Source organism: Meleagris gallopavo, chromosome 21, assembly GCF_000146605.3.
Source record: "Meleagris gallopavo isolate NT-WF06-2002-E0010 breed Aviagen turkey brand Nicholas breeding stock chromosome 21, Turkey_5.1, whole genome shotgun sequence".
Classification (NCBI taxonomy): domain Eukaryota; kingdom Metazoa; phylum Chordata; class Aves; order Galliformes; family Phasianidae; genus Meleagris; species Meleagris gallopavo.
In genome coordinates, this window is record NC_015031.2 from 5,582,423 (window position 1) to 5,593,499 (window position 11,077).

Below are 11,077 nucleotides of genomic sequence, written 5' to 3' on the forward strand. Positions count from 1 at the left end.
GACCCGTCCCGCCCCGCTCGGGCCTTCCTCCGCCGCTGCCCCCGCCGCGCGGCATCGCGGGTCACTGCGGGGCGCTCAGTGATCCCGTGGTTCTGTGGGCTCAGTGGTCGCAGTGGGTCTCAATGGGTCTCAGTGGTATCAGTGGATCTCAGTGGTCTTATGGTTCTATGGTCTCAATGAGTCTCAGTGGGTCTCAGTGGGTCTCAATGGTCTCATTGGATCTCAGTGGGTCTCAATGGGTCTCCGTGGTCTCGGTGGGTTGCAGTGGTCCCATGGTTCTGTGATCCCAGTGGGTCTGAATGGTCTCAGTGGTCCCATGGTTCTGTGATCCCAGTGGGTCTGAATGGTCTCAGTGGTCCCATGGTTCTGTGATCCCAGTGGGTCTGAATGGTCTCAGTGGTCCCATGGTTCTGTGGTCGCAGTGGTCTCAGTGGATCTCCATGGGTCTCAGTGGGTCTCGATGGTCTCAGTGGGTTGCAGTGGTCCCGTGGTTCTGTGGTCTCAGTGGGTCTCAGTGATCTCATGGTTGTGTGGTTCCCCGCTCAGACCCTCGAGCAGTTCGAGTATGACGGCTGCGACAACTGCGATGCCTACCTGCAGATGAAGGGCAACCGCGAGATGGTTTACGACTGCACCAGCTCCTCCTTCGACGGGTGAGGGGCCGCGATGGGCTGCACGGTGGCAGCGGGTGGTGACAGCCCCCTCACATCTCTCTCTCCCACAGGATCATCGCCATGATGAGCCCCGAGGACAGCTGGGTCTCCAAGTGGCAGCGCATCAGTGAGTGCCGTCCGCTGTTTGCCTCAAAGCCTTCTCCAGTAGCGATAGGGGGAGAGGGGACGGCTTTAAAGTGAAAGAGGGGAGACTCAGGTCTGATGTGAGGGGAAATTCTTCACCCAGAGGGCAGTGAGGTGCTGCACTGCTGCCCAGAGCTGTGGGTCCCCCATCCCTGGAAGTGCCTCAGGCCATGGATGGGCCCTGGGCAGCCTGAGCTGGGGGGCACCCAGCCCATGCAGGGATGGGGCTGTGAGGTGCCTTCCAACCCCAAACTGCTCTGTAGTTCTGTGATGCTGGGCAGTAGGATTTCTTCCTTGGGCTGCTGCAGCTCCTGAGGAGGGGGCACCTGCACAGGGTGAGGCTGCTGGTGCTGTTTGCCCACCCAGGTGCTGCACTCATTGCTTTCTTTCCCTCAGGTAACTTCAAGCCTGGTGTGTATGCAGTGTCTGTGACCGGCCGCCTGCCCCAAGGTAACACTGCTGCTGTGTGAGGAGTGCTGCTGCACAGGTGGCCGCTGAGGGATGGGCTGTTTTGTATACTTGGTGCTGTATATTGCCCAGTTACACTCTCTGAGAGCATTACACTGTGTTGATCTGATGAAATCAGCATTTGGGGGTCCATTAAACAGTGTTACAACAGGCCCTGAGCATGAAAGGATTTGCCAGGTGACTGCGAAAAGGTGTGGATTGGGAGGCAGGTTCCCTTTTCTGCAGACAGGCTGTCTGTGGTCATCCAGCATTCTGCTTGCGAAAACTTGGTATGAAAATTCTGCTGAATAAAACCTGTGATGCCAGATTATACATCAGAGCAATGAAATCTGATTAAAGCCTGACTATGGAGAGTATCCTCACTTCAAGCTGTGCAGCTTCAAGGAAACAATAATAAATGGTGCGGAAAGGGGAGCAGTTGGGAAAATGAGGAGGACTGGTGAGCAGATATTCCTTTCCACTGCAGTACTGCACCGAGGGCTCACATCAAGTCAAGATGGCATTTGTTCATTTATAGGTGCAATGAAGAGTGTAGTGAGTTGGCCCTACCTTCATAAAGCAGAAATCACATTTTCCATTTCTCATGTTTGCAGCCCAAGATCAGACTCCTAACCTGTGTCCCAAGAGGGCTGCAGTCTCCCACACTCAGTGTAAAAGCTGTACTTCTGTTTGGAATGCCATCTCCTTTATTGCTAACCTGAGCTCCACCATCTGTGTTAGGGGACAGCTGAAACACCGAGGCACGAGTCCTCCTGGCACAGTTTTGGACACATCTGAAGCAAATAGAGCATAGCAGTGATGCCATGTGCAGCTGCGGGCAGAGCGCAGCTGTGAGCACAGGGCAGGAGGGGATGCATATCCGAGATGCTCTTGGGCTTTGCTTAGTGTGGGGAACATCCTCACATCACGGGCAGAAGCAAGGAGGTGCTGGGAAGCACGAAAGCCAGCAGGCTGCACCCGAGGGCCTTGCAGGCTGTCATTTGGCTGTCCATGCTGTGGTACTGGTGAGAGCTGTCCTGAACCATGTGACGCCCTTCTATCAGTGCTGTGGTGCTATTTACAAGGTGAGACTTGCAGACAAGTCACAGAAGTGACCGGGAGGCTTAAGAACAACCTTTAAGAGCTTGGCCTATGCAGTATAGTCATGATATTCAAACATCTGCAGGTAGAAAATAATGCAATAAAGTCTCTGCCCAGCTATTTTTTTTTCTAGGGCAAAACTTGAGTTGATCTTTGGGTGCTCTGTCTAGGCACTAGAGGAGGGGAACTCTTAACAGTGTTAGAAGGAACTAAGAAGATTGTCCAGTTCTTAAACTCTGCAGTGAAAGCTACATGATAAAGCAACCAGATTTTTTATGGCTTCTCATTCCTAGTGAAATCTGAAATGTGTTTGTGTCCTTGTTGCAGGGATCGTCCGAGAACTGAAGAGCCGTGGTGTGGCTTACAAGTCACGAGACACAGCTATCAAAACCTAAGAGGCTCTCGTGCTGCGTGGAGGATTCCCAGGTTCTCTGCTGGGCTGCTCAGCGAGGCTGCTGGCAGGTGGGGCACTGCTCTGAAACCTTTTAGTTTTAGCATGAGGGACCTGGACTCTGAGGGAGCTGCTGGCTCAGCTGCTCTCACTCGGTACCTCCGGACTCAGCCATGCCACTGTTGGACCACAAAGATCTTAAAATCAGTTGCAGCCTTGACAGGGAGGGGAATGTGAGTAGGGCTGGGAAGGAGGTATTGAAGGGAGATGCATAAACCTTTTATAGTCGGTGCGGATAAGAGGACCTGGGATACAACTGTAAATATTTCAATAAAACTTGCTTTCTGGTCAGAATGGAGTCAATCATTGTATTTTCAACCACTTGTTTCACCCACCACGGGGAGCAGAAGGCATGGGAGGGGTTTTGCACTCAGCTCCAGACCTGTCACCCTGCTGGTGTAGTTTGGAGGTTTCAGCCACCACAGCTTATCCATATGGCAAAAAATCCCAGCTCAGGAAGTGGATCCTATCCTTGCTGAGTGTTGGTGTCCATTACTGTGGGAACAAGACTTGGGATTTGTGCTTTATGTCTCATGGCTGGAGGAAATATGTAGGATGATGTACGGAGTGTTCCACATGGAAGTAATGGTCTGGAGGTCACGGTGTCCTGGTCCTGCAGGGTCCCATAGCAGGGATGGGAGGCAGACTTGGAGGACTTCTGGTCTGCTGCTGATCAGTGCAGGCAAAGTAAGATGAACTCCCTGCTGGTGTAACTGGGAGGCAGCTTTGTGAGACAAGCTTTTTTATTATTCTAGAATAATCCCGTAGATGAGAAACCTGATTTTTGTGTTCTGTATGCAGATACAAATACTGAAAAACTAATAAAAGCCTGAAAAATGGCTGCATTTGATTTTGGAAGAAAGCAGTGAAGGTGGTGCATTGCTGGCAGGCTGACGATAGGAGCAGCGAGGCAATGCACTCTTTGTCTTACTTTGCTTCGTGGAGCTGGCCCTGAAGAATCCCATCATGAGGACATGGAGCAGTAGGTGCAGGTCCTGGGGCATGGGAGGGCGCTGGACCTGGCCTTCATGCCTCCGTGATGAATGTCGCAATCCCCAAAATTATGATTACCCTCCAGGCTCACTTGGTTGTAGGCAGCCCTTAGAGAAGCCCAAAAGGGCTATGGGTGGGTGTAGCGCCAGGGCCGGGCGTGACTGCTGTGTGTCAAGGCTGGAGATGTTGGGCCCTGGGGGTATTTCTGGACAGGCTGTGCAGGGAGAGGCACGGGGCGAGCTGGGGATCCCACAGGGTGCAGCTTCAGGAAAACTGCCTCCAGCACTGCCAGGTGATCCATCCCAGGCTGGATACATCCCTGGGCAGCCTGGTCTGGTGGTTGGTGACCCTGTCCAGGGCAGGGGGGTTGAAATGAGATGATCATCATGGTCCTTTTCAACCCAGGAAATTAAATAAAAATATTCATTCTATAATTCTATGAGGTTGGTGAGAGCTGATGAGGTTCAGATCAAAGTGGATCCAGGAGGATGAGCTGAGTGGCTTTCTCCAACAGGAGGCAGTGGATCTGGAAAGCGGGGTTCTGGCTCTGGCCAGGCTGGAAGGAGGTTGAGCAAGGCAGGCAGTCGAGGACAGTCATTGCGGCCATGCCCAGCTCTGCAGCCTCGCTGCTCAAATGCCACGGGGTGGCAGCAGGGCTTTGTGGAGCAGCGCTGGGGCCTGGGGACGGGGAACAAAGCTGCTGGAGTGGCCCTGAGCAGGAGAGACATGGAGCACATCTCCATATTACATTTGCCCAAGGAGGCTGTGGATGCCCCATCCCTGGAGGCATTCAAGGCCAGGCTGGATGTGGCTCTGGGCAGCCTGGTCTGCTGGTTGGTGACCCTGCACACAGCAGGGGGTTGGAACAAGATGGTCATTGTGGTCCTTTTCAACCCAGGCCATTCTACGATTCTGTGATTCTATGATTCTGTGATCTCTCTTCTCAGCTCCTTGAGAACTGTACTGCAGGCTGTCCCCACCTTCCCAGTCTTCAGAAGTGGGGGGGCTCCTCCAAAGCCCATTAGCTGTCATGTCCCCTGGTGTAGGGCTGACAAAAAGGCTCTGTGCAGGGCCCCAGGCAGTGCGAGGTGCTCAGCCAGGATCTGGGTGTGGGTCTGTGGGCTTGGAGGAGCTCCAGTAACTCACCACCTGGGACTGGGAGCTTCGCTTAGAAAATTGTGCCCATAGAGCAGCATGCGCTGTCACTGTGCCTCCCAGGTAAGATGGTTGGGGGATGTAAACCCCATAGGTACCTCATGTCTCGCAGGGTGCAGCCCCCCTGGATGATGCAGATTGCAGGCTGGCGGGAGCTGTGGTGCAGGTGGAATAGATTCAGCACAGTGCAGCAGGCTGCCGGGCACCGGTGGTCTTTCAAGAGAGATCTGCACCTCCCCTGCCTGCAGCAGACCGCAGCGCTTCCAGAAACGTGGTGCCTCGAATTGGGCTGACTCTGTGTGCCTCTGCACATCACCCCCACCGCACACCGCATCTCCCAGCCCACGCCGCCGGGTGACTCATTGCTCCCAGGCTGCTCGAGCCAAGCGTTGGACTCTGCAAAGCTCCCCAAAATGAGCATTTCGGTGAGACTCCAGCCGCTGCGGCTTTGTAGCATGAAAAGCAAATTGATGCAAATCTTTATTTGCTGAGAAAAGTAGGGCAGGGAGCTCTCACGTTGAAGAAATCGGAGGAAAAATGTGCAGCAACAGCCTGGGCTGTAAGCTTCCAGAGGGCAGGGAATGTGGATCTGAGTCAGTTCAAGACAGCTCCTCCCCCTGCAGCAAATGACGCCAAAATATCTCAGGCTGCGGGGCTGCATCGCTCTGCCCGGGCACCGCGTGGGAGCTGCAGGAGGGCGGCAGGGCCGGCAGAGCGGGGCAGGAAGCACGAGCGAGCGAATTTCTTCGTGCGGGTTTTGAGAACCGATACCCGGCTGTCCCTCCGGGCTAGAAAAGCAACTTTCCAAAACCGCAGAGCACACGGTGTGTCTATGTGAGGCAGCTGCCGACTGAGCTGGGAAATGCCCGGCCTCACTGTCCCCAAGGGGCCCCTCTGCTCGCTCCATGTGCGGGGCTTCACATGAGGCACAGGGACTCCCGGGCAAACGTGGCTCCTTTGTCAGGGCCGTGTGTCTTGGGTGAGCTGGGCCCTGGTGAGCACCTGCGTGTGAGTGCAGAAGTGCTGGGAGCACCTCTGCAGGGCTGTGGGGCTGTGGGCAATGCAAAGGTGGGAGCGCCAACCTCTGCCCCCTGGTTTTGCTCCTGCAGCCTCTCTGGTTGTCACTCTGTGCTCATGTCAATGCCAGGCCGCAGAGATGCTGTGCAGGTCCCTCTGGGGAGGGTCAGTCCCACGGTGCACCAACCTCCCATCACCTGGTGCCTCTGGACTTTGTTTTACAAACTCAGGCATCCATGGAATGCTGGGGTCTGACGGCATCCAGGTTAATGACTGGGGGGCCCTTGGTGGTGGGTGCTAAAAAGAAACAAAATAAGCCCTAAATTGAAGCGGGATGGTGGAACCAGAGAAGATGACCTACGCAATGCTCGCTGATATGAGGATGGCACAGCCAGGGTGCAAGCTGCTAACTGCAGGCTGAGGTCAGGGGGTGCATCTCCATCTCACTGTCGCCCAGCCTGAGCAGGCAGCTCAGAGGCAGCGAGACAACGGGTGCCTCTGATGTGGTGGGGATGGGGGTTCTCACCAGGAGGGGCTGCAGAGGAGGAGGAGGATTACAGTAACGGTGGCACGAGGGCTGGATGCACAGTTTCGGAGGTGTGGGCGGATGTGAAAGATTTTGAATCGTGGCAGACCTGAAGCACAGCTTCCATGTGTGGAGGCCACAGGGCCTCCTGTGTGCCAGTGATGGAGGCGGCAGGTGAGGTGCAATGCAGGAGCTCTGATCTGTGTTAGTGACCCTGGCATTTGCTCCTCACCAAGTGTGGAGGGAAGGAGGAGACCTCGTGGAGAAGGAGTTGGCTGGAGGGTCTTCAGTTGTTGGGGAAGATCTGCAAAGAGCTCATGAAGAAGGGGCTGCCATCTTGGTGCTGTCACTGCTTGCATGCATGGTGTTGCATGAACCTGTTAGCGTGCCAGCAGAGCTGGGGTGGCTGGGGAACAGCAGGAACTGGCAGAGGGTCCCAAACCTCCCCTGCGCAGGAGACCTCCCACCTCCTGAGGGTACTCAGCCAAGTGGAGCTGCAGAGCTGGAGTCACGGGGGATGTGGCAGCCTGACGGTGTCTGTCCCATCCCCAGCATTTCTGGGCTCCCTGTGTCCTGACCCTGCAGCTGGTCCTGCTGCTCACCAGGGTGTGCAGCCACGTGTGCTCTGAGCCATGGTGTTCTGTGTGTCTGGTTGCAGCCTAAGTGTGGTCCTGGAGCTGGATGGAGCCCACCAGCCAGACAAAGGTCCCTATGTGCCCCTTATCCACCCAGCCCCAGGTGTTCTCCACCTCAGCCACCCGCATTGCTCTAAGTGTCTGCCTGGAACATGAAAACGATCCCAGCTGGGCTGAGGGCTCTGAGGCCTCCATCCCTGCGCTGCATGCTAAGATGCCTGACTCCTGCTCGGGCCCTGAGGGACACGGCCACTGTCCCCAGGGTGCTTGGGATGGAGATGGGAAAGGGGGGGACCAGCATTGCCCACACAGCAGTGGGGTCGTGGGTTACACAGGGCCTGGCCCACCGCCCCTTCCCCCACCTGCGAGCTGGTTCCAGCAGGTGGCATGGAAAATGTTGGAGCTCCGTGCCCCACCGGCACCGCGCAACGGCCCCACATCCATCATTGGCGCAGACGGGCCGCGATTTGTCTATATATGGCAAAGCAAGGTGCCGCGTTCTACCCGCGGCCCTGCGCCCGCCCCGTCGCGTCACTTCAGCTTTTTGAGGTTTCCCTTCACGCTCTCTTTTGCTTTCCGCTCGCGGCCCCGTTTCACCCAGCAGTTTCTGGTTGACTCACTCCCAACGGCCGTGCTCCCAGTGCGGCACTGGGCCCAGGGTCAGGCGCTGCTCTGGCACTGCAGGCAGCCCATCACACCAGGTGTGAGCAGCAGCCCTGGGCACAGCCACCGTGTGTCCCTTGGTGCCGTGTGGGCTGCTTGAAGGATGGGGGCTCAGCCCCCCAGGGTCCTATCTCCTGCCTCAAACCGTGGGCAGAGAGAGAGCGCAGGTGGCACTGAGCCTGCTGGGCAGAGATGGGGATCCCAGCCCATCTCAATGTGTCCCGGTCTGTCCCAGCTCTCTCCTCTGGGCTCAGAGGTGCTGCAGTTCCTTCTCGTGCCTTCACAACAGCCCTCCTGGCCAGCAGGAGGGCTGCAGCCACTACTCTGCTCACCCAGCACATCCCCAAGAGCCAGTTTTGGCCTCCATGACGTAGTGCAGCCAGGCCTATGAGCACCCATGAGCTCAGGGAGCCCAGGTGACTCCATCCACTGGTGACATTTGAGGCTGCTCTGACAGGGACGCTGGTGGCTTGTGTTGGGAGTGCAGTCATTAGGCTTCAGAGTGAACAGCAGCACAAGAAAGGCTCCATCTGCGTCTCGCAGGCGCTGCTGGGTGGAGTAGGAGATGCTCCTAGAGATCCGTGCCATTGAGGCTGAGGAGACGGCGACACGCAGACCCCTTTCCCACTCCCCAGGACAACAGCAGGGGGTCAGGCAGCCTGTGGTTGAGAGCACTCTTTCCTCTTCCTCCTCCTCCTCTGACACAGCTCCGTGAAGCACAGCACAGGCCCAAAGGCAGCCGGCCCGGCCGCCACTTCCCCTGCGTGCAGCAAGCGCCCTGACCACAGCTGAGGAGGGGAAGTTGCTGCAAGGAGAGATAAGAAATATCAGCTCTTTCGCAGCTCCTGAGCTGCAGTGCTCGACAAGAGCCCTTCCCCCTGCCCAAGGGCCTGGGTCAGCCGTGCTGCCACCCCCAGAGCCCCAGCACTCGCTGCCCTGTGCTCACTGATACTGGGAAAGTTACTGGAAAAGCAACAGCAGCAGGGAGTGGGGCCAGGCCGGCACCTCCATGTGCCATCGGCACTCGGAAGGGAGCAGAAAGGGCAATGCAGGGGGATGCTGCAGGTGGCCGAGCCACAGTGAGTGCTCTGAGATGATGGCAGAGATGGGGGCAATGCCAGGTCCTGCTCTCCTGCAGGGCTCGGTGTGGGGGGGCTCCGCTGGTTCCCTGCACACCCATGGGTGTAGAGCGAGCTGGGAGCGCTGGGGGCTGGGTGCTCCCACGAGACCCCCCCGGGGAGGAAACGCAGCTGCTTCACCTCCCCCCACTAAACCCCAAACGTCTCTGTGATCTCAGCAGCTATTTTGGCTGTGTGTGTGGAGCGCAGAGGAATGGGGACCGGGGGCCGAGTTAGAAACTTGTTTGCCACTTGGCAATGTTAACCAATGGCCGGGGGATGCAGTGAGTTCATCATCAGTCGGAGACTTTCAGACCTCCTCAGCCCATGAAACCAGATCTGCTGATTTCCCTCTTTTTGAGAAACAGGAGGCGGCGGGGGGCTCTGCCGGAGGAGGAACCCAGCCTGGGACACCCGAAATGCCGTGTCCCTTGGCCACGCTCTGTCGCGCAGCCGGGAAAGAGGAAGCGTCACCTCCCCCACTTCTCTGCCGGGAAGGCAGCCGGGTCTGCTTTGCGGGGAACGGCCCCCGGGGCACCTGGCTCTGTGTGGGGCACAGCTTTGTGTCCTGCTGTGCTCCACGGGCCACGGCACCCCCAGCCGCTCCCGGCCACTGCTTCGCCTCCCCTTGGCACAGTGCTCCAGCGCCAGCTCTCCGCCTTCAGGGAACAAGCTCCACTTTGCCTGGCAGACCTGTTATTTTTACCTGTTATTATTAAATTGAGCCTTAGTACCTGTCACCGGTCACCCAGACACAGCTCCAGCAGGGCTGTGCTGCCTTCGGAGCAGGGTGTGCTGCGAGCAGTGTGGCCTTGGCCCTACGGAGGGAGGGAAGTCCCTCGGCAGCAACGCGGCTCCTTCACTTTGCTTCAGGATGTGGGGGGCTGCTACTGGCTCACTCATTGTACACAGTGCTTTGTCCCCCCGTCCCACTGGGGACCAACCCACAGCACCCTGACAGCCGGCAGCACAGCAGGCCCTGCCACCTCGGGGGTGCTGTCTGGTGTGGGGGTGTCTCCAGGTCAGGAAGAACCCGCTCACACCTCACCTCCACTCAAAGCACTGTCACACTTTTTGGGTGTCCCCAGAAGTAATTGCATTTCAGGTTGGACAGGACCCAGGAGGCAGCCAGGCAATGGGAGCCGATGCTGCGGGAGCAGCTCAGCCCCAATTTGGGAGGAGCAAATTCCCTCTGTGCCCAAAGCCCCTCTGCCTGCTGTAAGCCCAACACCTGCTGTTGGAGCAAGCCAAATCTCAGCGGCTTCTTGGCTGATTTTGACTTTGCTCCTTCTCTGCTTTCTGCAAACCTCACCAGTGTGATTTCTTTTTAACATTTCCTCCCAGATTACCAATGTAGAGAGTGAATGGTATTCGCCAAAAACAAATGTTTAGCACGGCTGCATGAAACCCATCCTACTGACTAAGGCATCCCCATTTACAGACATTCTTGGGGATTTAGCTCATCATTTTTCATCTGGTTTAAGGCACACTGTCACTGACAGTGACAGCAGGAGAGCAAAGCTGGGAGCCAACCCTTGTGCAGACCCACAGCTCTTTGCCCTCATGTGAGGCTGCAAAACTGCACACCGCTTGGAGATGGCATCTGTGCCATGGGCCCCTGGCTAGAAAACTGGTGCCAGAGTTCACCCCAGGCCCAGTGCTGATGTTATGGGGTGCTGATGGCCACCCCTCATGGCTCCAGCCCCCGCGTGGCAATGCAAGAGGAATGCGCCCGCCCTGCAGAGCTGGCTTTCATTTTCTTTTCGGGGGCCTCGTGTTCCTGTTGGCCGTTATGGCTTCCTCAGCTGTGGGGAAGTCTGGTGTTGCAGAGCACTGTGTAAGGGAAAGGCTCAGGAAGGTTTCTTGGGCAACACATTTCCTAAAGAGCAGGACTAGGGCACACAGCTCACTGGCACCCGTGTCCCCCCCTGCTGCACTCCTGCCATGGCGCTCAGGGACCCCAAACCCTCATCCAACACTGCCATCCCCTCTCTAAGCTCTGCGCTGAGGAACACCTGCTGCAGGGCTGGGATGATGGGACACAGCAGAGCACCGCGGGGCCAACCCCCCACTCTGCATCAAGCGACTGGGTCTTGGGGGTAAGAGGGGGGGCACGGCTGCTGTCACCCTGCCCTGTGCAAATGGTGCAAACATTGCAAACAGTGCAAATAGCT

General features: G+C 57.0%; 1 protein-coding gene across 1 annotated transcript; it reads left to right on the plus strand.

The window, feature by feature from the left end:
• The first annotated feature begins 235 nt into the window (after positions 1 to 235).
• SUPT4H1 (SPT4 homolog, DSIF elongation factor subunit) lies at positions 236 to 3,094 on the plus strand. The gene is made up of 4 exons (XM_010721871.3): positions 236 to 653; positions 725 to 780; positions 1,194 to 1,247; positions 2,673 to 3,094. Exons 1-4 carry the CDS (start codon positions 388 to 390, stop codon positions 2,738 to 2,740), a joined length of 444 nt encoding a protein of 147 aa, XP_010720173.1. The 5' UTR covers positions 236 to 387; the 3' UTR covers positions 2,741 to 3,094.
• The last annotated feature ends 7,983 nt before the right edge of the window (positions 3,095 to 11,077 follow it).